At 38.8% G+C, this 27787-nt stretch overlaps 1 protein-coding gene and 1 long non-coding RNA gene across 7 annotated transcripts in view; one reads left to right on the plus strand and one right to left on the minus strand.

The window, feature by feature from the left end:
- Window positions 1-7908: 7908 nt before the first annotated feature.
- Window positions 7909-9981, minus strand: LOC138849641 (uncharacterized). Its single transcript, XR_011388633.1, has 2 exons — window positions 9785-9981; window positions 7909-8000 (listed from the first exon to the last, which is right to left on the minus strand). It is a non-coding gene; the product is annotated as an uncharacterized lncRNA (long non-coding RNA).
- CEP162 (centrosomal protein 162) overlaps window positions 9815-27787 on the plus strand; it is a 90400-nt gene continuing 72427 nt past the window's right edge. For 4 of the 6 annotated variants that reach the window (XM_008263166.4, XM_051854513.2, XM_002714457.5 and 1 more), the window contains exons 1-6: window positions 9815-10092; window positions 11111-11226; window positions 15784-15895; window positions 22160-22306; window positions 22642-22825; window positions 26624-26691. In XM_008263166.4, the coding sequence (XP_008261388.2) occupies window positions 11170-11226; window positions 15784-15895; window positions 22160-22306; window positions 22642-22825; window positions 26624-26691 (568 nt within the window). In that variant the 5' untranslated portion in view covers window positions 9815-10092; window positions 11111-11169. Of the gene's footprint in view, window positions 10511-11110; window positions 11227-15783; window positions 15896-22022; window positions 22307-22641; window positions 22826-26623; window positions 26692-27787 lie in introns of all 6 variants that reach the window. The other 2 variants (XM_051854514.2, XM_008263167.4) reach the window with 2 other exon arrangements.

Below are 27787 nucleotides of genomic sequence, written 5' to 3' on the forward strand. Positions count from 1 at the left end.
GGATTGCATCAAATTGAGAAGTTTCTGTACTGCAAAAGAAACAGTCAGGAGAGTGAAGAGACAACCGACAGAATGGGAAAAAATATTTGCAAACTATGCAACAGATAAAGGGTTAATAACCAGAATCTACAAAGAGATCAAGAAACTCCACAAAAACAAAACCAACAACCCACTTAAGAGATGGGCCAAGGACCTCAATAGACATTTTTCAAAAGAGGAAATCCACATGGCCAACAGGCACATGAAAAAATGTTCAAGGTCACTAGCAATCAGGGAAATGCAAATCAAAACCACTATGAGGTTTCACCTCACCCCGGTTAGAATGGCTCACATTCAGAAATCTACCAACAACAGATGCTGGCGAGGATGTGGGGAAAAAGGGACACTAACCCACTGTTGGTGGGAATGCAAACTGGTCAAGCCACTATGGAAATCAGTCTGGAGATTCCTCAGAAACCTGAAGATAACCCTACCGTTCGACCCAGCCATCCCACTCCTTGGAATTTACCCAAAGGAGTTTAAATTGATAAAGAAAAAAGCGGTCTGCACCCTAATGTTTATTGCAGCACAATTCACAATAGCCAAGACCTGGAACCAACCTAAATGTCCATCAATGGTAGACTGGATAAAGAAATTATGGGATATGTATTCTTTAGAATACTATACCGAAGTAAGAAACAACGAAATCCAGTCATTTGCAACAAAATGGAGGAATCTGGAACACATCATGCTGAGTGAAGTAAGCCAGTCCCAAAGGGACAAATACCATATGTTCTCCCTGATCGGTGACAACTGACTGAACACCAAAAAGGAAACCTCCTGAAGTGAAATGGACACTATGAGAAACGGTGACTTGATCAGCATAGCCCTGACTGCTAATGGACAACTTAATACATTATCCCTCATAGTATTTTTTTTTGTCTGTTCTACTTAATATGACTGGTTTAATTCTGTAATTATCACACAGTTATTCTTAAGTGTTGAAAATTAACTGAAATGTGATCCCTGTTAAACATAAAAGTGGGAATAAGAGAGGGAAGAGATGTATAATTTGGGGCATGCTCGGGCTGACTTGCCCCAATTGGTAGAGTTGGAAACATACCAGGGGATTCCAATTCAATCCCATCAAGGTGGCATGTGCCAATTCCATCTCACTATTCCAAGTGATCAATTTCAGTTCACAATTGATCATAATGAAAGGACTAAGAGTCAAAGGGAGCACATAAACAAGACTAGTATCTGCTAACACTAACCGATAGAATAAATAAAGGGGAGAGTGATCCAACATGGGAAGTGAGATACTCAGCAGACTCATAGAATGGCGGATGTCCTAAATAGCACTCTGGCCTCAGAATCAGCCCTAAAGGCACTCAGATCTGGCTGAAAAGCCCATGAGAGTATTTCAGGAATGGAAAGCCAAGACACTCTGGCAAAAAGATCTCTGTGAGTAAGATCCCAGTGGAAAGAACAGGTCTTCAAAGAGGGAGGTGCCTTTCTCTGAAGGGAGGAGAGAACCTCCACTTTGACTATGACCTTGTCTAAACAAGATAAGAGTCGGAGAACTCAAGGGGCTTCCATAGCCTTGGAAACTCATGACTGGTGCATAGGGAGATTACTGATGCCATAAACAGGAGTGTCAATTTGTAAAGTCAACAACAGGAGTCACTGTGCACTTAATCCTCATGTAGGATCTCTGTCCTTAATGTGCTGTACATTGAGGCTTAATGCTATAACGAGTACTCAAACAGTATATTTCACTTTGTGTTTCTATGGGGGTGCAAACGATTGAAATCTTTACTTAATGTACACTAAACTGATCTTCTGTAAAAAAAAAAAAAAAGAAATTATCAATTCCCAACTTGACTCTCACTGGGATTAAACATGACAATAGGTCTGATCTGATTTCATCATCATTTAAAAAAAATCATCTATTATTTTTCACTTTATGTTTCTGTGTGGGAACAAACTGTTGAAATCCTTACTTAAGGTATACTAAGCTGATCTTCTGTATATTAAGATAATTGAAAATGAATCTTGATATGAATGGAAGGGGAGAGGGAGTGGGAAAGGGGAGGGTTGTGGGTGGGAGGGACGGTATGGGGGGGAAAGCCATTGTAACCCATGAGTCGTACTTTGGAAATTTATATTCATTAAATAAAAGATAAAAAAAAATACTAACTGATAGAATAAATAAAGGGGAGAGTGATCCAACATGGGAAGCGAGATACTCAGCAGACTCATAGAATGGTGGATGTCCTAAACAGCACTCTGGCCTCAGAATCAGCCCTAGAGGCAGTCCGATCTGGCTGAAAAGCCCATGAGATTATTTCAGGCATGGAAAGCCAAGACACTCTGGCAAAAAAAAAAAAAAAACAAAAAACAAACAAACAAACAAAACGAAACCTAAATGAAAGATCTCTGTGAGTGAGATCCCAGTGGAAAGAACAGGTCATCAAAGAAGGAGGTACCTTTCTCTGAAGGGAGGAGAGAACCTCCACTTTGAATATGACCTTGTCTAAACAAGATAAGAGTCAGAGTCGGTGAACTCAAAAGGCTTTCATAGCCTTGGAAACTCATGACTGGTGCATAGGGAGATTACTGATGCCATAAACAGGAGTGTCAATTTGTAAAGTCAACAACAGGAGTCACTGTGCACTTACTCCTCATGTAGAATCTCTGTCCTTAATGTGCTGTGCATTGAGACTTAATGCTATAATGAGTACTCAAACAGTATATTTCGCTTTGTGTTTCTATGGGGGTGCAAACTGTTGAAATCTTTACTTAATGTACACTAAACTGATCTTCTGTAAAAAAAAAAATGAAGAAATTATCAATTCCCAACTTGACTCTCACTGGGATTAAACATGACAATAGGTCTGATCTGATTTCATCATCATTTAAAAAATCACCTATTATTTTTCACTTTATGTTTGTGTGGGAGCAAACTGTTGAAATCTTTACTTAATGTATGCTAAACTGATCTTCTGTATATAAAGAGAATCGAAAATGAATCCTCATGTGAATGGAAGGGGAGAGGGAGTGGGAAAGGGGAGGGATGTGGGTGGGAGAGTCGTTATGGGGCGAAGCCATTGTAATCCATAAGCCGTACTTTGGAAATTTATATTCATTAAATAAAAGTTAAAAAAAATGTAAAAAAAAAAAAAAGAGATCTTCTATCTACTGATTCATTATCCAAATGGCCACAAAACAGGGGCTGGGCCAGGCCAAAACTAGGACCCAGGAACTCCATCAGGTTTCTTACATGGTTGACCAGGGTCCAAGTACTTGGGCCATCTTCTGCTGCTTTTCTAGGCATGTTAGCAGGGAGCTGGATCAGAAGTGGAGCAGCCAGGACTGAAACAGGTACTCTGATTGGGGATGCCAGTTTCACAAGTGGTGGCTTAATGGTGTGCCAGCACACTAGCCCCACTCATCCCTCCCTTTGATCAATGAACTATGTGTCTATGACATTATTCAAATATAGAAATTGGGCAACGGATCTGGATTTTTTCAATTGAGATAAATTATATTAATATGTTCACATGATCATTTTTAATCTCTCTCATTCTTTTCCCTCTCTCACACACATATATACACCCAATCACCCAATGAGCTGTCCATCAATTTCATCCCTCAAAGAACCATGATGTGTTAGTCATTGCTGTAGATTCCTACAGGTCAAGGTTTCCCAATTGCTACAATAAATCTCTGCCTATTTCAGTAATGGCAGCCTTGCTTCTGACAGCTCAGTCTGGCTGTATGGGCTATGCCATTCAAGAATCTGAAACTTCACTGTAGAATCAATACTAGGGAGACCAGTTCTACAACAGCATCTCCTATTAAAAACTCTAGCCTGGGGAAGAGGACAGACATCAGCACGATTTTCAGAGGTGCTGACATCCCTTTCACCAATGAATTCCTTTTTTGCCTCATTGAAGGAAATGTCCCCTGGGTCCACTCAGGGAATAAAGTCAGGTGATAGGTTCTAGACAAATCCACTTTATCCACTTAAACCTTCCTATATCCATGAATCTTCTCAAATCTTTATTACTTGACCAAAGCAATTTCAGCATTACTTGTGTCATTTTTCTATTGACCATGTTCATATTGTGGAACATGAAACATGCAGAGGAACATCACAGAAGAATACTGGTACCAGCTTCAGGGGTTCTTGTTAGGATGTTGAACGCCAAGTCACAACTGAGTGCTCCGGTGCCAACATATTATTCCCTATACGCATGTGCTGTTTTCCCCTACCAGTTACACTCTAAAAATCTATTTCTACATGTGTTTCCCCAGTTATTTTTAGTGTATATAATATGGGACCTGCAATTTGCATAAATCATTCCCTGTTGGAGAAAGAATTCTGTTTCCTTCATCAAATATTTTGACACCTGATCTGAGTTACTATCTTAGAGAAAATGAATGGTGGCAAGGTGGATATGAGGACAAGCTTCATCTTGTGAGCTTCCTTCCCTAGATAAGGGTATTTAGGTCATTCCAAGGTTTCCAGGAAAGAGGTAGAAGCTCTCTTTAGCAAAGAGAATGGGACTTTTTTTTGCCAGTAGACAGGGTTCAGGGAAATCTGAGATTTCAAGATTCCCAGACTCATTCACCTAAATGTCCATATTGCGGCCACAGGGTTCCACTGTTTGATACCAGGGCTCTGACTTAGGCTGCTCAGAGGCTGCAGCTTCCATTCCCTTTGCAGCTGTGCCACTCTTATAATTTTACCCTGGGCCTTATTTTCAATACAGACTCTTTTGCAGCTGCAGGGAATGATTATCTCCTTAAATGCTGATAGAAGCAATCAGTTTTTATGCTATACCTTTCACTGGTTTGTCTGAACTGAGCCATTTTCTTTATTTCAGGCAGGCACTGACAGTAATTAATAAAATTCAGCCATTCTGCAATCCTTGTAATGACCATTGCCACCATCCCTTCCAAGAGTCAGCCCTTCACCTTCTACCTGTACTTTTCCTGATGAACTTTATATGAAAATCACAATGATTGAATGATACTGCTTATCACCATCTAATTTCCCATCACCAGTGGGGTCTTCCACACCATCCAGTAGATTTATCTGGTTCTCATCCTTATAGTCTGCTTTCCAGGTTAATTCTACTGCTATATATCTTCCCTATAGTTCCACTGAAAGCAGAACCTGAGGAATAGACCAGACTAAAAGTAATGTATTTGGGAATGGGTTGCCAAGAAATGGAAGGAATGAATAGGAGGGTGGCATAGAGAAGGAGGGAAAGCCAATACAAGAATGTGTTATCAAGCCATTCCTGTGAATCATTGATTATGAAAACATAGGACATGCTGAAAACTCTTATGGATACTTCTCAATATTGTCAGCCCTAGGGCTCAAAGAAGGAAGTATTTATTCATCAGCCATGTCCCTGCAATGGTCATGGGTAGGCACACAGAGATTAGGTCCTCGGCACTTTCAAGATGCAACTGTTGAGTGATAAATGGGTTTCCTTGAGGATCAGAGATGCCCAGGAGAATAGAAAGTAAGTTTTTTGCACACTATTGACCCATTCCTGTGTGAAGTTGATCAAAGCCTGAATGTAACTGATTCCAGCAACACTGGTTACAGTAAAGGATGAGGCCATGAAGATGTGGGTATGAAATGCAAAGTGCTTCAATGGAGCACACAGAAAAACAGTATCAATCATTAGAATTTGAATAAATATCATAGGTTAGAAAATGACTGCATATGGCCTAGGTATAATTAACACTACAGATTGTGATTGGAATACTGGTTTGTTTTTTTTTTTTTTTCCAGCTAGAAGATCTACTTATTTTTCTTTCATTAAAGGCCAGTAACACAATCCAAGAAGTACTATTATTGAAATCCAAAGCAGTTATCTTAGAAAACAATAAATAAAACAAAATTTCTGCTTTATCAGCATATTTTAACATTTTTTTTATGTATTTATTTGTGAGGCTGACAGAGAGAAATCCCTATCTGCATCCCAATCACAGCACTTCTTCTCTTATCTGATTTGTATATGGGGCTTTCCTGTAAGGGTTCTGAGGCTAATGTATATACAAATGGACATAAAGGGGCCCTAGTGTTGCGGTGGATTCATTCTGAGAGGAGGAGCACGGTGGGGGCCAGAGGCGTGGAGTCACCACACAGACCCCAGGAACAAAGCAGGCCAGAGGTGAGCAGCCTGCAGACTCATTTATTTCAGTTGGTACAGCAGCTTATATTGCTGAGGCAGCCAATCTGGTCAAGAAGCAGTTTATGCCCTAACCAATCACAGCCTGTTGCCAGGCCGGCTCTGTTGCCAGCGGCCATCTTGGCATAGCCTTCTCCTTCTACCACAGCCTAGGTTACAAGAAAATAGCACAGATAAGTGAGAAAGCAACCTCTAGGCTGCAAAACTGAAATCTTTTATTATCTCATACCGATAGAGAACAATGATGAAAACAACTTGATATTCATACACATATATACATTAACAAGGAAGCATCAATTCAATATCACAAGTAATCATGTATCTTTTAGAAAGGCAATAAATAAATAAATGGGATGAGTTCCAGAAATAGTACATTCAGTTGTTGCTTTAATGGCACTTTTAGCTAAAGCAGAGGCTATGATGCAAAGTCAGCCCAACAAAATGCCTTTATGAGAGCTGGAAAATTTTAAATATAGAAGATTTAAAGAACATATACTACTGTAATAATAACCAAAAACATTTTCTAAGTAATATGCTTTTAGAATGAACTATTTAAAAAAAGAATGAGCTATTATTTAATGAATTTATATAAAGATGTATAAGTTTCAGTATGATTTAAAATGAATTCTTTTCATTGCTGTATCAAATTTTACATACACATAGGCAATTACTATAGAAAGTCAAAGAATACTTTTGTGCTTTTAATTGAAGAAATACAACATAGTCTTTTTTAAAAATGGTAATATATTTGTAGAAAGGAAAAATACTATAGTGGTTATTGAGACTTCACCAAATTTACACACATTCATTTGTATATGTGATTCTATTTAATTTTATTACATGTTGCTTGCTGTAACTGCCACCACACTCAAGCTACAGAACTGTTCCATCACCACAAAGATATCCTGTACTGCCTTTTCATGTCTACACTCACCCAGTAATATGTTATTGTGGCATTAATTTGCATTTCCTTAATGGCCAAGGATGTTGTACGTCCTTACATGTACTTATTTGCCATTTTCATATTCTCGCTGAAATGTCTGTCTACATACTTTCCTTATTTTCTAGTTGTGTTGCTTGCTTTTTCACTGCTGAGTGTTGAGTGTTTTTTGTATATTCCAGACAACAGTTGCTTCTCAGATTTGACCCTTTCTGCAAATATTTCCTCCTAGTCTTTAGCTTGTCTTTTGATCCTCTTGCAGGGTCTTTCACAGAGTAATAAATTTTCTTTAAACTGATTAAGCCAAATTTATCATCTTTGTGTGTTGGTATTTTAAGTTATGTGTGAGTGTGTGTGTGTGTATACTATGTTGTTAATTATCTTATTTAAAAGCATAGTCAAATTGTTATGATTTAAAAGCACAATCCAATTGTTATCCTCAGTGGCAATCTACTGAATTGGAGAATTCTTTTAAAAACAACTTTATGACCTAAATCCCATCCATGTCCTCATGATATAATTGTAAACTGGCAACTCTGTATAGCCTAGGGAAAGAGCATCTGCCCATGTTTCCTTATAAAGATGACTGTGTAATTTCTCAATGTTCCATTATGGATAATTATTCTTATTTTCCTTTGGGAAATTTGAAACAACAGCTAAAACTTTGAACACCAGATTTCATATGTTAAACAATTAAGAAAAATTTTAAGCAATTAAAATAAAAAACAGCCAGGATATGAATAGGCAAACATAAACAATAACAAATAACAGAACTCTGTAGACCATTAAATTTAATTATCTTATGATCAGAATAACACAGTTCCTTCAGTGTCTTCCTCATCATCTGTATCAGTGAATTCCTCCATCTGAAAAAACGGGTAATGAAGCAGGATTTGGTAAATGTAACTATTGAGTAACTGGACTGATTCACTTCTCCCCTTAATTCAGTTCCACAATACCCTAGGTTTACATCTCACTCAACATGACAGGCTTGGCTGCAACTATGTTGTCAGTGTTGACTGAGTTTCTACCTGGTAGTGTTTGCTGAGACAAATACAATGAAGGCTAAAATAAATAATAAAATGTAAACAATAATATTTAAAATTTTAAAATATGTGAAAGTATTTAAAAAATTAATAATAAAAATAAAATGAAGACAATCTTGCTCCACAGAATGTCACTGGGAAGCTGGCAAAAACAAAATGCTTACCAAGGTTTATGGCATTCCAAGAAATAAAAACACAAGAAACATCTAACAATTATGAAGAACTGGATCCCACCCAAAGTGATGTAATTGATTCAATTACTGAAAGTATTCAACTTACCATGTCATTTCATTGATATTCTAGCTAGATATATATTTATAGTTAATTAGTAGTACACAGTATTTTAAATTATGGGTCATGAGGTCAATATGACAGAGTTGGGATCTTGAATCTCCCCATTCATAATTATATGAACTTCAGAAAGTTACTCTTTAAATCTTTCTTTAAAGATTTATTTATTTTAAAGGCAAAGTTAGAAAGAGAGAGAGATAGAGAGAGATAGAATGAATCTTCCATCCCTGGTTTACTCCCCAAATGGTTTCAAAGGTCAGAGCAGGGCTGGTCCAAAGCCAGGAGCCTCCTTCAGGCTCCCAGCAGGGGCCCAAGGACTTGGGCTCTCCTCTGCTGCTCTCCCAGGCACACTAGCAGGGAGCTGGATCAGAAGTGGAGCAGCCAGGACATTAACAGTCACCCAAATGGGATGCTGGCATCACAGGCAGTGGCCTCACCCACTACGCCGCAATGCCAGCCCCTACTCTTTAAATCTTAATTTTTCTAAGATGGCAATAATACTATGTACTTCAAAATGTAGTTACAAAAATTAAATAATACTGTAAAAATCATACAACGATGTCCAGCACAGAGAAAGTTCTAAATAAACTTTATCCACTCCTTTTATGACAAGTATTCTGAAAAAAGTATTAACAATTCAGTTTATTAATCAAAAATTTAGTGCTACCATAATCCAGTATGACAAACGAGTCTTGTAACCCTAAATTCTGTAGATGCATGCAAGGCACAAAACAAAAAACACTCATTAGACACGGTAACACTCATCCTCCACTCTTTAGATCAAAGTTCTAATTATACCTTCAGTAACACCAAAGGATTAAATTCTGGAGTTGAGAAGCAAATAATTCTGCATGCTTTGCTGAGTAGGGATGAGATAAGAGTGTAGAGCTAAGTGCCAAGCCCGTCCTAAACGACTTTGTAGGTGTTTGGATTTAATTACAGTGAGAAATAATTGTAAGATTTTAAGCAGGGGAATAATATGATTTATGTTCCAAACCTTTCAAATCACTAATATTGCACAGACACTGGACTAGAAGAGGATACTTTGCTGTTTGTGTATTTTCAGCTTTTTGTCCACTAGGTGGTGGCACAGAGTCCTTAACAGATTTCTAACACACTTGTGTTTCTCTGACATCTACACAGAGGCTTGGCACGTGAAAGAAACCTAATAAATTATGTTTCTTCAAAATTCAGGCATGGAAAACAGCGTTCAAATGAGAAGGCTATAGGAAGGCTGTTAAGAAGTGCGGAACTACAAAGCCTAGGGGAGAGAAACTACATTTCCCAGGAAGCCACGGGCTGTTTGCCCTTACCGCGTGTCCTAGCAGTCCAATAACCCGTTCGCTGCCATGCGCTTTTCCAAGGACCACAGAAAACGCCAGAGAGCGAATTGAGGCTGCAGCGACGGCGGCTTTTGGCTCCCAGAGGGCCCTGCCGAACCGTGGTTGTCCCAACTGGCGCTAGCAAAGGCCCTCGGAACCTAACGGCTGTCCTGCTGGGCCCATGAGCCACGTGACTAACTCGGGTCATGTGACTCCGGAGACCCTCCTCTGACGTCTGTTACCCTGGCAACTTCTGGGCTCACTCAGACCTTCCGGGAAAGCGCGGAATTCAGACAGAGGTAAGGGAGCTTGGACGCCTGCTTCCCGGTCATATCTCCCTGGCCAGCCCTGCGCTTCCGACCCGGTCTTCAGGGCTTTCGTTTTCCGGGTTACTCCCTCCTCCGTTCGGACTCCATTGCAGACGCCTCTTTGTCTTCCCGCCAACTCCGGAACCGCGCTTTCTGGAGCCTAGATGCCACCGGGCCGAGGACCTGTTGGTGGGGTCCGCCTCTTAACCGCCCTCGCCCGGACCTGACGGAAAATGCGCCTACGGGGAGGGGGTGTTTCTCTGCAGGTGGCGGAGCTGTGGTCTGCGTCTCCTTCCTCACCCCCGCCGCGGCGAAAGCCGGCTGCAGTGGTTACCTCAAAGAGTTCAAGTCAGAAACTGCGGTAGATCGGGGAGAGCTTTGCGTTGCAAATCACTGGATTCTACTCCAGGTGCCAAGTGCATCGTTTTTTGTTGACCTTGCCGAAAGAAACGTTTCCCCATTAGCTTTATTCTTGTAGTATTTGGAAATGTCTTCATAAGTTCTGTTTGTCTAGGTCTTGGTCTTGAAGCATCCCCATATTTGGAAAGAGTCCATTTTGCAAAACAGTATGCACTGGTAAAATAGCTAGCTGAAAGAGAAGGCCGCACAAACTTTGTGCTTTGCAAGAAAGAAAGGGTCTATTGGATTCGCTTTTTTTTTTTTTTTTTTTTTTTTTTTTTTTTTTTTTTTTTAAGATTCTTGGTGAGGGAGGACCTGGTTGGTTTTGGAGAGATATTGAATAACACACACACGTACACACGCACAGATTTAGAAAATACTGTGGAGATCACCCTTTCACAAGTGGGTGTTAAGGGATGAAAATCCTGTACCTTAAGTACAAAAGAGTGGCAAAGCTGCCCTTCCAAATCAGTTTGCTTACTAAATAAGGAAGCTTTTACTAGCTTACTGTCGATAATTGTTTACATATACTGAATCATAAGATAAATGAAGTCTGGTTGTGTGATGTCATGCATTTCCTCAAAATACTTCTGTGTCTCTTGTCATTTAGTGTTTCCAGTGTTGTAAATACTGTAGAATGTTTACATTGGGAAGTGAAAATCATTGATTATGGCCCACTATTCCAAAGAAGAGCTAGATGAAGAGTTTGAACAGTTTATGAAAGAGGTAAGTTTGTATTTTAAAAATCTGTCTCATAAGTTTGTCTCAGCAGATTCATCCCTCGATTCATTTTCACCTCTAAAACAATCAGTTGATCACAAAAGTCTGTTTAATGCCACCTCCGGAATACACCTGTTACCCTTTAGCGCACTCTCTCTCTTCACTGCCACCTGCTAGTTTATTAACTTGTTTGATCTCACCTGAGCAGTACCCACCCGGCGTTCCCAGCATTCCTTTCCCCACAGCACAGCCAGAACAGTCTAGTACATAAATAAGACTCTGTTCCTCCCTAGGTAGTTCTTCCATCACATGTAGAATAAAATCCAGACTCCCTGCCATCTGTGAAATGCTTCCTGATTTCACTCAGGGCTCCTTCACTAACTTGTTACCACTCTTTCCCGTCATGTGTCTTATTTATCCTACAGGGGCCTTTGTTCTCTTCCAGACAAGTCAGTTCATTTCCTCTTAGGGGTTTTGCAGTAGCTGTTCCCTCTGCCTGTAAAGCTGTTCCCTTATGCTTACCTGGCTAGTGAGGCTTCTACCTTAAATATCACTCCCTCAGACTCAGTTTTTCCACTTATCCAGTAAAAACTACCAAGTCACTTCTTGGAGGTTTAATTTAACTAATTTAATTCTTTGTGTAGCATTAAACACCATTTGTTTCTTTTCTTGTGTGGGTCTATTTTCTGCTTCCCATAGGAAGAATTTATAGCCTATGACATGGCTGCATGTTCATTGCTTTACCTACAGTATCTAATAAATGCTTAATAAATATTTGCTGAATGAATGGATTGAAGGGTTGCAACACATTCTCTTCATAAACGGAGGGACTTTATAGGTATTTAAGGGAGTCATGTTTTAACCTATCATAACCTTCTTGTTTATAAAGGAACTTTTGAAGTTGTAGAAGGATCCTCAGTTTCATTGTTAAGAAAAATATGTGTACTTTGTAGGGCTTAAGGGTGTTAAAAAGCGCATACCAATTGCCAGATGTAATAGACTGCCAGAATGAATCTCAGTTCCCATTTGAAAACTGATTTTTTAAAATTAAATATGGATGCATTTTGAAAATTAAATTAATGGGAAATGCTTTCATTGTAAAAAAAATAAATAGCAGTGCAGGCCTTTGAAAATGTTTTTTCTTCTACCTTTTGTTTACCACCCCTGAAAACACACTCAGCATTCTCCAACTCTCTCATTCTTGCTCCCTGCCTGCTCTCTCCATTTGTCTCCTCCTTATGTCCATCCATAACTTACAAAAGCTCTTATCTCATGTGAGATTTAAGGCCTTGTTTCTTTCTAAACAATGCAATGATGATTTTAGAGTCATGTTAATTTTGGTCATTTTGATTAAATTATCACTGAAGCAGTTCGTTGAAAGATTTGATTTACAGATCTTTGTTCTTTGTTTTTTGGAAAGTGATGTGACCATCTTTTTCTTTTATAGTTTTCATAGATTCAATTTACATAATATAGAAGTTTTCCATTTAAAGGGTACATGTCAGTGATTTTAGTTATACAATCAACACAGTCAATGTGGAGCTTTTTTCTTTTTAATCACCCTAAAAAGAAACCTTGTATCTAGTTAGCAGTTACCCCCTGTCTCTCCTTTCCTCTTTCCTGAGCCTTGGGCAGCTACTGAACTACTTTCTGTCCTGAAGATTTGCCTGTTAAGGATATTTCATAGAAATGCCGTCATACAATATGTGGTCTTTGGGCCCGGCTTCTTTTACTTAGTATTGTTTATCCATAGTGTCGCATTTATTAGTACTTCATTTCGTCTTATAGCTGAATAATATTCCGTGTATAGCTATACTACATTTTGTTTACTCACTTATCAGTGGATCGGCAGTTGAATTCTACCCACTTTTTGGCAGGTATGAATCATGCTGCATTGAATAGTCAGGTGCCAGTTTTTATGTGGCTGTATGTCTTCATTTCTCAACATACATTACCTAGGAGTAAAATTGCTGGGTTTTGTCATAACTCTGCTTAACCTTTTACTCTACATTTAACTGCCAGACTGTTTTCTAGAGTGGTCATCATCTTATATTCCCTGCAACAAATCTTAGTTTACAGAGGTTCCAGTTTCTTCATATCCTTGCCAACATGTTATTTTCTCAAGATTGGCTTTCTTATGTTTTATTTTTGATGACAGTAATCTGGAAAGCAGTTGAAGTGAGAATACTTATTGTGTCTTAGTACACTAGGTGTTCTTCATTGCTTTTCTTGACCTTTGCCGCAACCCTGCAGGGTGGATGGTGTTATACTTATGTTACTAACAGGTTAACTGGAAAAATGTGGGGAGGAGACAGAAATGGAATATTTCAAGGTGATAGTGAAGTTCAGAACCTGAGTGATATAACTAGTAAATTTCAGAAATTCAAATGGGATAAAGAATATTTGTTTTTTCCCTCCTCCCCTCTTCTTACCTGGTTGTCAGGAAAGACAATGAATTTTTTTTGACTATTTCAAAACTGACAAAAAATTTTTGGGTAAGAGATTTTTGTTTGGTAGATGGAAATGTATATCCCTGGTCTTAGAAGTTTAAAATGTCATCTGGGGTTGAATCCTGCTGTGTAACTTTTACTAACAGTTGTAACTTGGTCAAGTTGCTTAATGTCTGTGGGCTTCTGTTTCCTCATCAGTAGTCTCCAGGATTGTTTAAAGTGTAAGGAAAATAACTTGAGTGTAGATGTTGACATAGAGCAGGCGTGCACCTCTTGATTTCTTCTCCAGAAAACCGGTATAAAATGAGAATGAAAAGGACAAAGAGCATAGTCCTGAAGAAGTCTCATGTTAAAGAAATGGGCAAAGGGGCCCAAAGCTGTTTAAATAGAGGGTTGGGAGTAGCCACAAAGCTGGAGATACCCTGGAGAAAGTGATGCTGCCAAAGTCAAAGGTAGAGGGTTTCAAGAAATAAGAGCTGCTCGCTAGTATCAAATCGTGTGATACAGTCAGGGAGCCTGACTGACAGCTGCCCTGTAACTGTGGCATTTGGGAGCCTTTTGTGCCTGGAGGAGAGCTGTTTTAGATGGGAACCAGATTTTAAGGGGTTGAGTAGTGAGCTTGAGAAATTGGTATACAGTAGTCCCTTCATAACCACAATTTTGCTTTCTGCAGTTTCATTTACATGTGGTCACTTATGGTCCGAAAATATTAATGGAACGTTCCAGAAACAGTTCCTAAGTTTTAAATTGCGAGACATTTTGAGAAGCATGATGAACTCCTACTCCATCCCATCCAGGGCATAACTCATCCCTTTGTGCAGTATAGCCACACTTCATATACTGCCCACCCATTAGTCAGTTAGTAGCCTTTTTGGTTATCACACTGATCCAATGTGGCAATATGATAGTATCACAGTATTTGTGTCTTGGTAACTCTTACTTTACTTAGTAGTGGCCCCTAAGTGCAAAACTAGTGATGCAAAGAGGCACCAGGGCATAGAAACAGGAGCACAAATAACTCCAGCAGTGTGTGGCAATGCTGACAAAACATGATATATGTGAGTTTCAGTCTTGTCCATGGTTTCAGGCATGCACTAGAGATCTTGAAACTTAATCCCCCATGGATAAGAGAGGACTGCTGTTTAAAGGAAAATTGGTAGGTAAATTACAAGGCAAATAGGGAACTTGTGTTTTTTGTTTTTTAACAAAGTAGAGTACGCATGAATGTTCATTCTTCCATTCCACAGTTCTACCAGGGTGTTGTGCTAGGCTTTGGAGATGCAGTGCTAAATAGGTTTATAATCTGAGGGGAGGGAGAGAAGAACAGAGAGAGGGGAGTGAAGATTTAGAAATGAGATGGGGTAACCAAGAAAAGAAGAACCTGGAGAGAAGTGACCCATGCTTGTGCAGGTTTGGTTTGGAGGGGAGGAAGCAATTATCTCTTCTGAAATAGGGAAGTGCCTAAACCGGTGAGTTTTGTGATGGAGTAAGGGGAAGGAGGGTGAAATTTGAAGATCTTTATTCAGTCATTAGAGAGGAGGCCAGGTTACTGGCTAAGAGGGAGGAGGTATTGGAGTTAGAGTCGGGGATTTAGAATTGTGAAATTTGAACCATAAGAGTAGAAAAGGACAAATAAAAATATGCTACAGCTTATTAATCATTGTGACAAAATGCTGATTTCTCTGACGAACACCTTTATCCTCTCGGCCACTGAAACTCAATTCTTGTCTTGGAGTCTCTGTTCTTCTAAGGTGATGCTATGGAATTTTGCTCAACCAACGTTTATTCTTAGGCCCTCAAGAATATCTGAAGATAGGTAGGATTATATCCTTCCTTCTTTTCCTAAACAAGTCTTGTGATCAAGTTCTCTTTTTTTCTGTGTTGTTCTAATTAAGCTGCTTAACTCTGGATATGAAAGTCGATGTTCAGAGATTTATGCTTGATTTTTAAATTATTTTGACCTCCTAGGTTTAGAAATAGGAGTTTAAACATTGTTGAGATTATTTGTCTTTATGATAGCTAAAGTGTGAGAGAACCAGTAGAAACTTTTTTTGTGATGAATCTATCAAATTTATAATGTATTCTAACATGCAGTAACTTGTATCTGATTCAGCTCTCGGATGATTCTTTTGAAAATTCAAACAAAACACCTAGACAACCTAAGAAGGAAATGAAGAAAGATACAGTGCCTTGGTGGTTAACTGAAGATGATTATGAAGACAGTGGTAAATATTGCTGATTTTTAGTTTCAAATTATTTGACCACAAGGGGTCAGGCAAGACTGTTAATTTTGAATATTGTTACTTGCACTAAAATATAAAAGAAAGTAACACTAACTGTGGATTTTTGAAGTTAGAATTATTTTTTCATATTACTTCACTTTATTTTATGCTTATTTTGTAATGGAGAATCTTTGTTTTTGTATTATTAGGTTATTTTACATTGGAAGTTTATATTTACTCAAGATGATTAATAATTCAAGTATATTTATATTTTATCATGTTTAATGATAAATTGATTTAATCTGATTTATATAAAATATTCTGGTGATGCGTTAATGATGTCACATGTAAGATTTTTTTCATATTACGATTTATTTATTTATTTGAAAGGCATAGTGACAGAAAGAGCGAGAGATGGAGGAAAATCTAAAGATCTTCCATCCTCTGGCATACTCCCCAAGGGCCCACAACATCTGGGGCTAGACCCAGTGAAAGCCACAAGCTAGGAACTCCAGTTGGATCTCGCTCTGTAGGTAGCAGGAACCCAAGTACTCGTTCCATCATGTGCCTTGCAGATGCATTAGCAGGAAGCTGGATCTGAAGCATACAGTAGTTCGACTTGAACCAGGCAATCCAGGTGGCCACTATGCCCACCCTGTGCTGGGAAGATCTTAATAACTATAAATTTTAGTATCACAAATAGTGAATTTAGTAAAAACATAATTTACTACCTTAATGACAAAGAACTCATCATTGATCCTCTCTGGCACATGTTTGTATCTTTTCTAGAACTGTTCCTAATCACATCTTTACAAATGCAAAATTACTTTCTTGGATGTTTTCTTATACTTACTATGCTGTATTTATAATATATAATAAGTATAAATATGATTTACCATATATACTTATTACTTATGTTACTGCTATATCCATGAGGCACCCAGACCACTTCTACTACCTATATGTGGGTATCTATGTTTATACTATTTGTGGATCAGTGTTATGCATAATTTTGTAAATGGGAAAGTTTCTGTATTTTTCCTAGGGGAAATATTTACCCGTGGCTTTTGTTTTTTTTCCCCCCATAAAACTGAGTCAGAACTCCTTAATGTGATAGTTAAGACGCTCTATAATCTGACTGGAACCCTCCTCTCTAGCCCTGTGCGGCAGCCACCCTCAGTTGTTCTTATCCCCTGGAAACACTCTTGGCTCCCGTGTGTCTGTTCCTAAGCTCACCCTCCTTGTCATTTTGTCTTGTCCTTTTTGTCCAGTAAAACTTGGCATCATCACTTCTTACAATCTTGCACTGATTCTTCTAGCTTCTTTGTCAGCAAATTTTCTCCTTTGTTTTGATGTCAAAACACCCTAATGCATTTGCCCATTGTGCTGATAGCTATAACCTATTTGCTACTCCCACTGAGGGTGGGAACATTTTGATAGCTTCTTTTTGTTGTATCCTCTGAAGCTCATACTTATTTTTATTACATAATAATATTTACTATTATTTGGTAATAGTGTTTAATAAACAAATATTGTTTATTATTATCTCTGTTCTTCTGACACTGTAAATAAAGAAAATGCCTTACTCAAACCATGCAACAGTGCTAATGTTTACATGTGAAGAATTATTTTGTAGAATTTTCCCCCTGGTGGTTCTTGAAAAGGCTATTATATGATGAAGTGCTATTGGAATTGTAGACAGACATTTGATACTTGATCAGCATTAAAGCCTTCTTTCTAGAAAATAATGAATTAGAGCAGAAATATACAAACTGACCCTGGAGGGAAAGAATAGACCGGAAACACTTGTATGTAAACTGAATAATTGTGTTAATAATTTTAGAAGAGTATATAAGTCAGAAATAGATTTGATTGAGCAAAGAAGCAAAGATCTATAGCCAAGAAATAAACTTTGATGATGTCTACTTAAATAAGAGTGTTCCCAGCCCCGTGCTATAGTATGGCCCTGGTTCAATCACAAACATTTATTGAGTTCATGTTATGTTCTGAATACTAGGCACAAGTGTGAAAAAGCAAGATGTGCTTCCTGCCATCAAGAGTGTAGAAGCTTCTAAGGGAGAATTGAACACCCCTCTTAAGAGATGAATGCATTATCAGTGTTGGATACAACTTAATATTGACATGAGCAACTTCTGTGTTATCGTTTGCTTTCTTTTTCAGTTGCCATAAGCACAAAATATTCTGATGAAACAATTCTCTTGCTATTTATACTCTTCATTATAAACAGCTAAATTGGATTTTGGTTTCTGTTAGCCCTCTGAGCATGGTTGGTGTGAGTCACATCCCTGAGTCCAGCTTCAGAGCCAGGGTGAGACTTTGGGCGGTTGCCCCAAGAGCTCCTCAACCTTGGCACGCACTTTTTCATTCCTGCAGCTGTGTGGAAGTTATTATTTGGTCCGATAAAACGATTATTCATGTGAAGCCATGAAATGGATTTTAAACCCTTTCCAAGAAGACACTAATTAGGAAATTGAAGCCAGAATTTCTTAATATGAACTCCTAACACAAAATTATATTTTTTCTCATCTTAATGTCTATATCACATAATTATTTCCCTTTTCCATTTCTCAGTTCTTTACTAGTATATACTGTTAGAGAAAAACAATTCTTTTTTTCCAGTCTTTCTAGTGCTGTTGAAATAAAGTGCAAAACTCTGCCCCTGGGCTGTGAGGAGAGCTAGTCTGACTCACCTGCTTTAGGCTTATCTCCTCCCAGAGTCACCCTAACTCATTTTACAGCCTCATGGCCTTTTGCATCCTCAACTTCCCCATTCTTCCCATTGTACTTGTTCCCCTTGCCTATAAATGTCTCCTTTTCCAGTTCACCTCATTATTTCCTTAGCAGAAATGTTACTTCCTTGCAGAACATTCTTGAATTTTTCAGTCTTGGCAAGAATCTAGCCCCTCCCCCCATTAATATCTCACCTCAAACAACTTAGAGTTGTGATTCACATTTAATTCTCCTATCTGCTTCTCCAGTAACCTCCTTCAGTGGCCACTGTTGCCCTTACCACATCTGTTGTGTTTGACCTGGGAAAGCTGTAGATTTCTCTTCATGCCACTTCTAGACCTTTCTCCTGCACTCTCCTGTGAACCATGTTGTCAGAACACCTGTTGTCTTTGCGTGTTACAGTTACCTGTTAACTTCCAGGTTATTCCTTTTCCTTCCTCAAAGATCAACACTATCGTTCTCCAGTTCTGCCTCTTACTTCATTAATGTGAAGTCCAATAACCTGACACCTGAGTTCTTTGAACTTCTTTATATCCAAAATTTTGTTATCTACTACATCAAGCCACCTACTCCCTCTAATATCTTCTCATGTCACTCATCATAAAAGCTAATGCCCCATAAGCTGCCACTCTCCCTCCCAGCCCTGCATCCTGACTTCCTGGCCTCTCAACTGCTACTGTCTTTCACTAGCCCCTGCCACTAGAACTACACTGGCCTCCTTGCTCTTCATACCTACCTAGCATTTGTGTGCTTAGAGGCTTTACACGGGTGTACTCTTCCTTCACATACTCACTTGGATTTCTCCCTTACTTCTAGCACATCTTTTCCTAAATGTCAACTTCTCAGCGAAGGCATTCCTGACCACTCTATTTGAAGTTGCATTTATTTATTTTAATTAATAATCTCTCTATATCCACATGAATGTAAGCTTCACAAGGACAGGGGTTTTTATCATTTTTACTCAGTGATAAATCCCCAGCATTTAATATAATTCCTGGTACATAGCAGGCAGCAATACATATTCATTGTTGATTATCCTTAGTCCTTTTGTGATGGTAAACGCTTTCATTGTGGGGCCAGCACTAACACCTTTGTAGGCATGGAGTTTGCTAAAAAACATGCATGGAACATAAACATTCTATATAAACATAAGCTTTTATGACCAGAAGTCATATAACATTAAACATTTTTTTAATATAAAAGATTTCAAACATGGAGAAAGAAGTAGCATATGTCCCATGTGCCCATTGCTAGCTACAACAGTTTTTTTTTTTTTTTTTTAATTTATTTGACAGGTAGAGTTATAGATAGACAGAGAGAAAGGTCTTCCTTCCGTTGGTTCACTCCCCAAATGGCTGCTGTGGCCGGCGCTGCGCTGATCTGAAGCCAGGAGCCAGGTGCTTCTTCCTGGTCTCCCACATGGGTGCAGGCGCCCAAACACTTGGGCCATCCTCCACTGCCTGCCTGGGCCACAGCAGAGAGCTGGACTGGAAGAGGAGCAACCAGTACTAGAACCCAGTGCTCATATGGGGTGCCTGTGCTGCAGGCGGAGGATTAACCAAGTGAGCCACAGTGCTGGCCCCAGCTACAACAGTTATTAACACATGGCCAATAACATTTCACCTGTCGCCCTTGTCATTCTCCACCCCTTCATACACTGGGCTATGCTGAACTAAATCCCCACCAGCGTATCACTTCTATCCACTTTCTGCAAAACATCTCTTGAAATAAGGACTATTTTTAAAAAGTAATTTGAGAGGAAGAGGCAGATGGACAGACAGAGCTCCCTTCTGCTGGTTCATTCCTGAGATGCCTTCAAGAACTAAGGCTGGCTGAAGCCTAGAGCTGGTAACTCAATCCAGGTCTCCCACATGAGTGGTAGGGACCCAGCCCAGCTATTTGAACTAACCCTGGGGTCTGTGTTAGCAGGAACCTGGAATACAGAGCTGGGAGTTGAACCGAGGTACTCCAGTATGAGATACAGGTGACTTAACTGCCAACCCTAAAGAATCTCTTTTTAAAATAAAAATATTATAATATCTAAGACATAAATGAAAAAGAAATATTGATAGTAATTCCTTAATATCACCTAATAGCTAAAAAAATCATAAAATACTTTTAATATGTTTAATATATATTAGCCTTAGAAAAAGTTTCACATTCCAAAATGCTATCCTCTGAGCATGGTTGGTGTGGGTCACATCTCTGAGTCCAGCTTCAGAGCCAGGGTGAGACCTTGGGTAGTTGCCCCAAGGGCACCCAAACCTTGGCATGTAGTTTTTCATTCCTGCAGCCATGCGGAAGTTATTATTTGGGAGCCTCCCTTCCTTAACAATATACACAGATCCCAGTGAGAGAAACTGTCCTACAGTGAGCCAGTTTCCAGTATTTTTGAAATAATGACTCTTTTCTTCAAGTGATATGTATACTAACAAAGGGTCTTGTCTAGCTTTTATTATTGTCCTTTAGTGTACCTGTTTTTCAATCTTGTATTTTTGTTTGTTTTTAAAGATTTATTTATTTGAAAGGCAGAGTTACAGAGAGGCAGACGCAGAGAGAGAGAGAGGAGTCTTCCATCCACTAGTTCACTTCACAAACGGCTGCAACGGCTGGAGCCACACCTATCCAAAGCCAGGAGCCTGGAACTTCATCCAGGTCTCCCACACAGGTGCAGGGCCAAGGACTTAGGCCATCTTCCACTGCTTTCCCAGGCCATAGCAGAGAGCTGGATCGGAAGTGGAGCCAGACAGGTCTTGAACCGGCGCCAGTAGGGGATGCTGGCACTGCAGGTGGCAACTTTACCTGCTGTGCCACAGTGCCAGCCCCATGTCTTATATTTTGTTAACCTAGGCCACCCACAGTCTACTTACAGTAGTATTACAAAGCAAGCAACAAAAACACACTGAATAATAATGAACAGAGGAAATGAGGCAGAGATTTTTTTTTTAAAGACAGAGTTACAGAGGGAGGTAGAGACAGAGACAGAGAGGTCTTCCATCTGCTGGTTCACTCCCCAGATGGCTGCAATGGCCGGAGCTGCGCAGATCCGAAGCCAGAAGCCAGGGGCTTTTTTTGGGTCTTCCACATGGATGCAGGGGCCCAAGGACTTGGGCCATCTACTGCTTTCCCAGGCCATAGCAGAGAGCTGGATCAGAAGAGGAGCAACCAGGTCTAGAACTGGTGCCCATATGGGATGCCAGGGCTTTAACCTGCTGCACCACAGCACCAGCCCTGGCAGCAATATTTTTTATAGAGCATTGTAGACTGTATTAAGTACTTGTGCGTCAATATAATTCTTAAAAATCTTTTACTCAAATTTTTGAAACATTTAATAAGATATGCTAAACCAAATAGAATTATGATTTTCTTTGAATTTCAGGTCTGATGGATTTTTATTTTACAGAACAGATTATATAATGACTGTGCACAAAATTAGTACAGCAGGTATTGTGGTGGCATAGAGATCAAAACAGTTCTCCGAACAAAAATATTCAGCTGTAATAAATCTGCTCCTAGGACTGCTTGAAACAAATGTGAGCTATTTGAAAACAAAGAAGATGTCTCAGCCTGTTCTGGAGACAGATGAGGAATCTGCTGAAAAGATTCAGTTTCTTAAGAGCAGTGGAACCTCTGTCTTAAGTGCTGACAGCTTAGAAGCAAATGGTAAGAAATGTGAGGTGTATCAGTCAATAATTTTTTGGTCACTAAGTTGATGTTCAGAATTTCTACAGAAATTAACTCATAAGCATCTTGGAACCTCAATTACTGAAGCAAGTAAACAGATTTAATATCTTCCAAGAGGTTTAGAATCACAACTCTGGAGAAACCTTAAAACTAATATATTCGTATGAATATGAGTCTCTTTTTGGTGGGTAAGCAATTACATAAAGTATTTGTAAAAACTGTTTTCAATTTACTGTGTAATATCCATGAATGCATCATGTAAATGAGTTTTATCAGAATTCTATTAATAAAATACGTTTGTGCTTTCCATTTAGAACTAGTAGTTTCTGAACTCAATCATAGTATTCTTGGATTGGGATTGGACACATTAGAGGAACAGGAAGAAAAAGAGCAGTTTTTTGCCAGGCTTGAGAAAGGCTTGACGTCTTCCATTGATTATTCAAGATTAAATAAAGAACTGGATTCTAATGACTCTACACGTTTAAAAGTTTTACACAGGTAAAGTAAACACAACATAAGCAGTTCATTGCTTCCACTTTTCTTTTTTTTAGTGTCTGGTATATGGATGGGCTTAAATAGATAAACATTACAAGAGGCAAAAATCTTTTTCTTAACTCCATTTTCTGTTCCTTATTATAGTCAGGCTTTTCTTACATATAAACAGAATGTGTTGGTTTGCTTTTGAGAGCTGACTCTGTCTCCAGGTACCAGAAATTTCATACCTAAGATGATATCACCACTAATAATGATTTCTAACAAGTCGTTAATAGGAAAATAATTAGATAATTTTCCAAAACTAAGAGTCCAGGTTATTATTATGAACTTATGAAAAAAGGAGTAGAAAGAGAAGTGGAAACCAAGGAGCAAATGGAAGTTTGGTCTGAGTGTTCACCTCTACATGTGGTTGACCCTGATGATCAGGAAACCTCATTTATCCTGGAAATCCTGACTGAGCTGGTTCCCCTCCTGAGTACAGTAGACCATTGGTGTTCTCCATCTCTCTGTGAAACCTGAGATCTTTAATTTCCTCATTTTAGTTATCTATGTAATTTTTTAAAATTATAAGTGGAAAACAGGTTAGAATTTTATTTAGGAGTGTAACAACATAAAAGTACAAATAAGGGTAAAGAAATCCATAACCTCTGGTTATTGGTGTGCCTGGTCTCCTTGAGATGATTAGTTACTGACTGTAGAGAAAAGAGTACATTTCCTGTCATGAAGTGTACAGGGCATGAGATTTTTTTTTTTTTTTATCATACTTGAAAGCAACAAGGTAGCCTACCAACTTTATAGATGTTGACAATGGACAGAAGATTCCTGGGTGAGAAATAGGATCTTGTCTCACAACAAAGCAGTACTCTGGTGTTATCCTCGTTTACATTTGGTTCCTGTGACCCATGGCCCCACAGGGGCAAGGCAAAGAATCTGTGATGGACGTCTGTGCATCACTTTATGGATGAGGAACACTGAGCTTGGAGAATCTGTTGCTGTTTTTATTATAAGTGGAAACAAGCCTGGGTGGCTGGCTTTTTTTTTTAACCGAGTGGAATCTACTTCTTTTTGCAAGATTACTCACTGCAAACAGAACCCTGAGAAATGGCTTGGTAAAGAATAGTCAGAGTGTTGGGACCATCACTGTGTCATAGCCAATAAAGCCGCCACCAGCAATGCTGGCATCTCATATGGGTGCTGGTTCATGTTCTGGCTGCTCCACTGCTAATCCAGTTACCTGCTAATGACCTAGTAAAAACAGCAGAAGAAGGTTTGGGCCCCTGCCACCCATGTGAGAGATCAGGTAAAGCTTCTGGCTTCGGCCTGTCTCAGCCCTGACCATTGCAGCTATCTGGGAAGTGAACCAGAAGATGGAAGATCTGTGTGTGTCTCCATCTCTCTGTAACTCTGACTTTCAAATATATAAATCTTAAAAAAAAAAAAAAAAAAAAAAAAAAAAAAAAAAAAAAAAAAGAATGGTCAAAGCCTTGCATTCCTGGCATACCCAGAAAGAACACAGCAGGGCCCTGAGGGCCCCTGGAGATTACCTCTGCCAACAGAGACAACACAGAGTAAGCATACACAGGTTTGTTGGCCACATTTTTTCCCCTTTTGCAATATTTCTTTCTTTTTAATGTTTATTATTGCATTTTTATTTGAAAAGCAGAATGAGAGGGAGACAGAGAGTTTCAATCCATTGGCCATTGGTTCACTCCCAAAATCTCTGCACAACAACTGGGGCTAGGAAAGATTGGAACCAGGAGCGCAGAACTCCATCCGGATCCTCCACATAGGTGGCAGGGGCCCATGCACTTGAACTGTGATCTGCCTCCCAGGCATATCAGCAGGACGTTAGCTGGGCACTCCGATAGGAGATGCAGGCATCCCAAGTGGCAGCTTAACCCACCATGCTTCAGTGCCTGCCTATGAAATATTTCTTATTTTTTTATGTCTTCTTTTTTTAAAGATGTATTTATTTGAAAGACAGACTGTGTGAGAGAGAGAGAGAGAGAGAGATCAGTTGATCTTCTGTCTGCTGGTTCACTCCCCAAGTGACTGCAACAGCCAGGGCTTGGCCAGGCTGAAGCCAGGAGCCATAACAGCCAGGGCTGGGCCAGGCCAAAGCTAGGAGCCACAACAGCCAGGGCTGGGCCAGGCCAAAGCCAGGAGCTTCACCTGGATCTCCCATGTGGGTGCAGAAGCTTAAGCACTTGGGCCATCTTCTACTGCTCTCCCAGGCACATTAGCAGGGAATCAGAAGTGGAGCAGCTGAGACTCATACTGGCACTCATATGGGATGCTGGCATCTCAGGCCACCACTTTACCTGATATGCTACAACCATCCCCCCAGCATGCACCTTTTTAAGGATATAGTGCATCATTTCAACATATACACACAGAATAAACCAGCCATATCAACCTTTCCATTTCCTTGTTTTGTCTTTGTGTTTGGAGCCTACTAGGTATTCTACTAGGTATTACGCATATTCATGAGCCGTAGTCACCCCCCTGTGCTGTAAAACACCAGAACCTATTGCATTAGCCCTACTATGTTTTAGTACCCATTATGTAAACTCCCCCATCCGCCTTGCTCTACCCTGCCCAGCTTATAGTATTAGTATTTTAATTAGAAGCAAATATATATAGATACATTATTTTAATAACTTCTTTGTGTGAAAGAGAACATATAGTATTTATCTTTCTGTGTTTGGATTATTTCACTTAATATAATTGCCTCTAGTTCTAGCAATTTTGCTACAGATGCCAAGATTTCAATTTTTTTAGCACAATAGTACTTAATTGTGTATGTGTGTGCACAGATACATTTTATTTATCCATTCATCATTGAACACTTAGATTGATTTCAAATCTTATCTGTCGTAAATACTGCTACAATAAACCTATCAATACAGATGTCTTCAACAGATCAATTTCATTTCCTTTGGATACATACTCAGTAGTGAGAGGGTTGGATCATATGACAGTTCTGTTTCTAGTTTTTGAGGAACCTCCATGCTGTTTTCCATGATGGCTGTACTAGTTTACATTCCCACCAATAGTTACAGAGGTTTCTTTCATCTACATCCTGGTCAGCATTTTTTGTTGTTTTGTTTTTATTTGTCTTATTGATAAAAGCCATTTTAACTGGAGTGAGGTAACTCATTGTGGTTTTGATTTGCAGTTTGCTGATGGCTAGTTATATTGAAAATTTTTTCATATGTTGGTTGGCCATTTGTATATCTTCTTTTGAGAAATATTTATTCAGATCCTTTACCCAGTTCTTAACTGGGCAATTTGTTTTTCTGTTGTTGAGTTTTTCAAGTTCCTTATATGTTGTGAATTTGAATCTGTGGTCAGATGAATAGTTTGCACATATTTTCTGCCATTCTGATAGTAGTATCTTCACTGTTTCATTTGCTGTCCATAAGCTTCTTAGTTTTATATTATTGTTTGTTTCTGCTTTTGTTGCCTATGTTTTTGTGGTGTTATCTAAAAAGGGGGATTCTTTATAAGCCATTGTTTATAGCTTGAATATTTTTAACTTTTGATAGAGCAGGAGTACTTAAAAGCATTACAGTGGGTTTTCAGAAAGTTCAGGGAAGATACGTATTATGAAAAAGCTATACATGGATTTCAATACTTCTCACATCAAAATGAGCATCTTTAAATTCTGTCTTCCGAAAACTTTTGTACACGCATAAAAATACTTTCATGCATAACTTTAGAGATTTTTTAAAGTTTAGATGAATGATTGCATGAAAATATACTATTGAGATTAATACTAAATTAAATGTTTCTTTCCAGTAATCAAGCCAATGTAGAACTAACTGAAGACGAACATGAGAATGAATCAAAATGTGAAGAACTGGCAGGTAATTTCATCAGTTTAAAAATTTATCGTGTTTGAAAACATAGAGAACTTGTGATAAAGACACTGACTAGAGAAAAATAATCACAAAGAAAATCATATGGTCTTGGAAACAGGTAATATTACAATTTGAACTACTAAGAAATTGTTCTAAGTGAGAGTAGGCCATGGATCTATTGTGAATGCAGAAGAAAAGATGTTTATGCCAGGATTATTGGACTCTGAAATCACAACAGATAACTCCAAAGCAAGGAGCTGGAGAAGTACAAGATAGACCTTTCTCCATATTTTTGACTTTTAATGTGACTGTGTTTGTATTTCAAACAATTTTCATGTGGACTGCATATAGCTGCATTTTTCTTTTTTATCTAATCTGACCATCTCTGACTTTTAATTGGAGTGTTCCTACTCTTTACAAAAATATTTACTGATATGACTGTTTACTATTTTGCCATTTGCTTTTGGACTTTTTTTTTTTTTTTTTTTTTTTTTGCTATTGCTGCTGCTTTTGTTCTGCATTCTCTTGATGGAATACTTATAGTTTTTGTAAAAGTTTTATTTAATAAATACAAATTTTATAGGTACAGCTTTAGGAATATAACAGTTTTTCCCCCCATACCCACCCTGCCACCCTAACTCCTGTCCCACCTCCTGCTCCCTCTCCCATCCCATTCTTCATTAAGATTGATTAAGTATCTTTATATACAGAAGACCAACTGTGTACTAGTAGTAAAGATTTCAACAGTTTGCAACCACACAGGCACACAAAGTATAAAGTACTGTTTGAAGACAAGTTTTACCGTTAATACTCGTTGTACAACTCATTAAGGACAGAGGTCCTACATGTGAAACAACTGCAAAGTGACTCCTGTTGTTTAATTTAACAATTGATATTCTTATTTATGGTGTCAGTGATCACCCAAGACTCTTCATGAGCTACCTTGGCTATGGAAGACTTTTGAGCCCACAAACTCTGACATTACTTAGAGCCATAATCAAAGTGGAAGTTCTTTCCTCCCTTCAGAGAAAGGTTATCTCCATCTTTGGCAGTCCCTTCTTTCCACTAGGATCTCACAGAGATCTTTCATATAGGCTATTTT

This window comes from Oryctolagus cuniculus, chromosome 5 (genome assembly GCF_964237555.1).
Source record: "Oryctolagus cuniculus chromosome 5, mOryCun1.1, whole genome shotgun sequence".
Classification (NCBI taxonomy): domain Eukaryota; kingdom Metazoa; phylum Chordata; class Mammalia; order Lagomorpha; family Leporidae; genus Oryctolagus; species Oryctolagus cuniculus.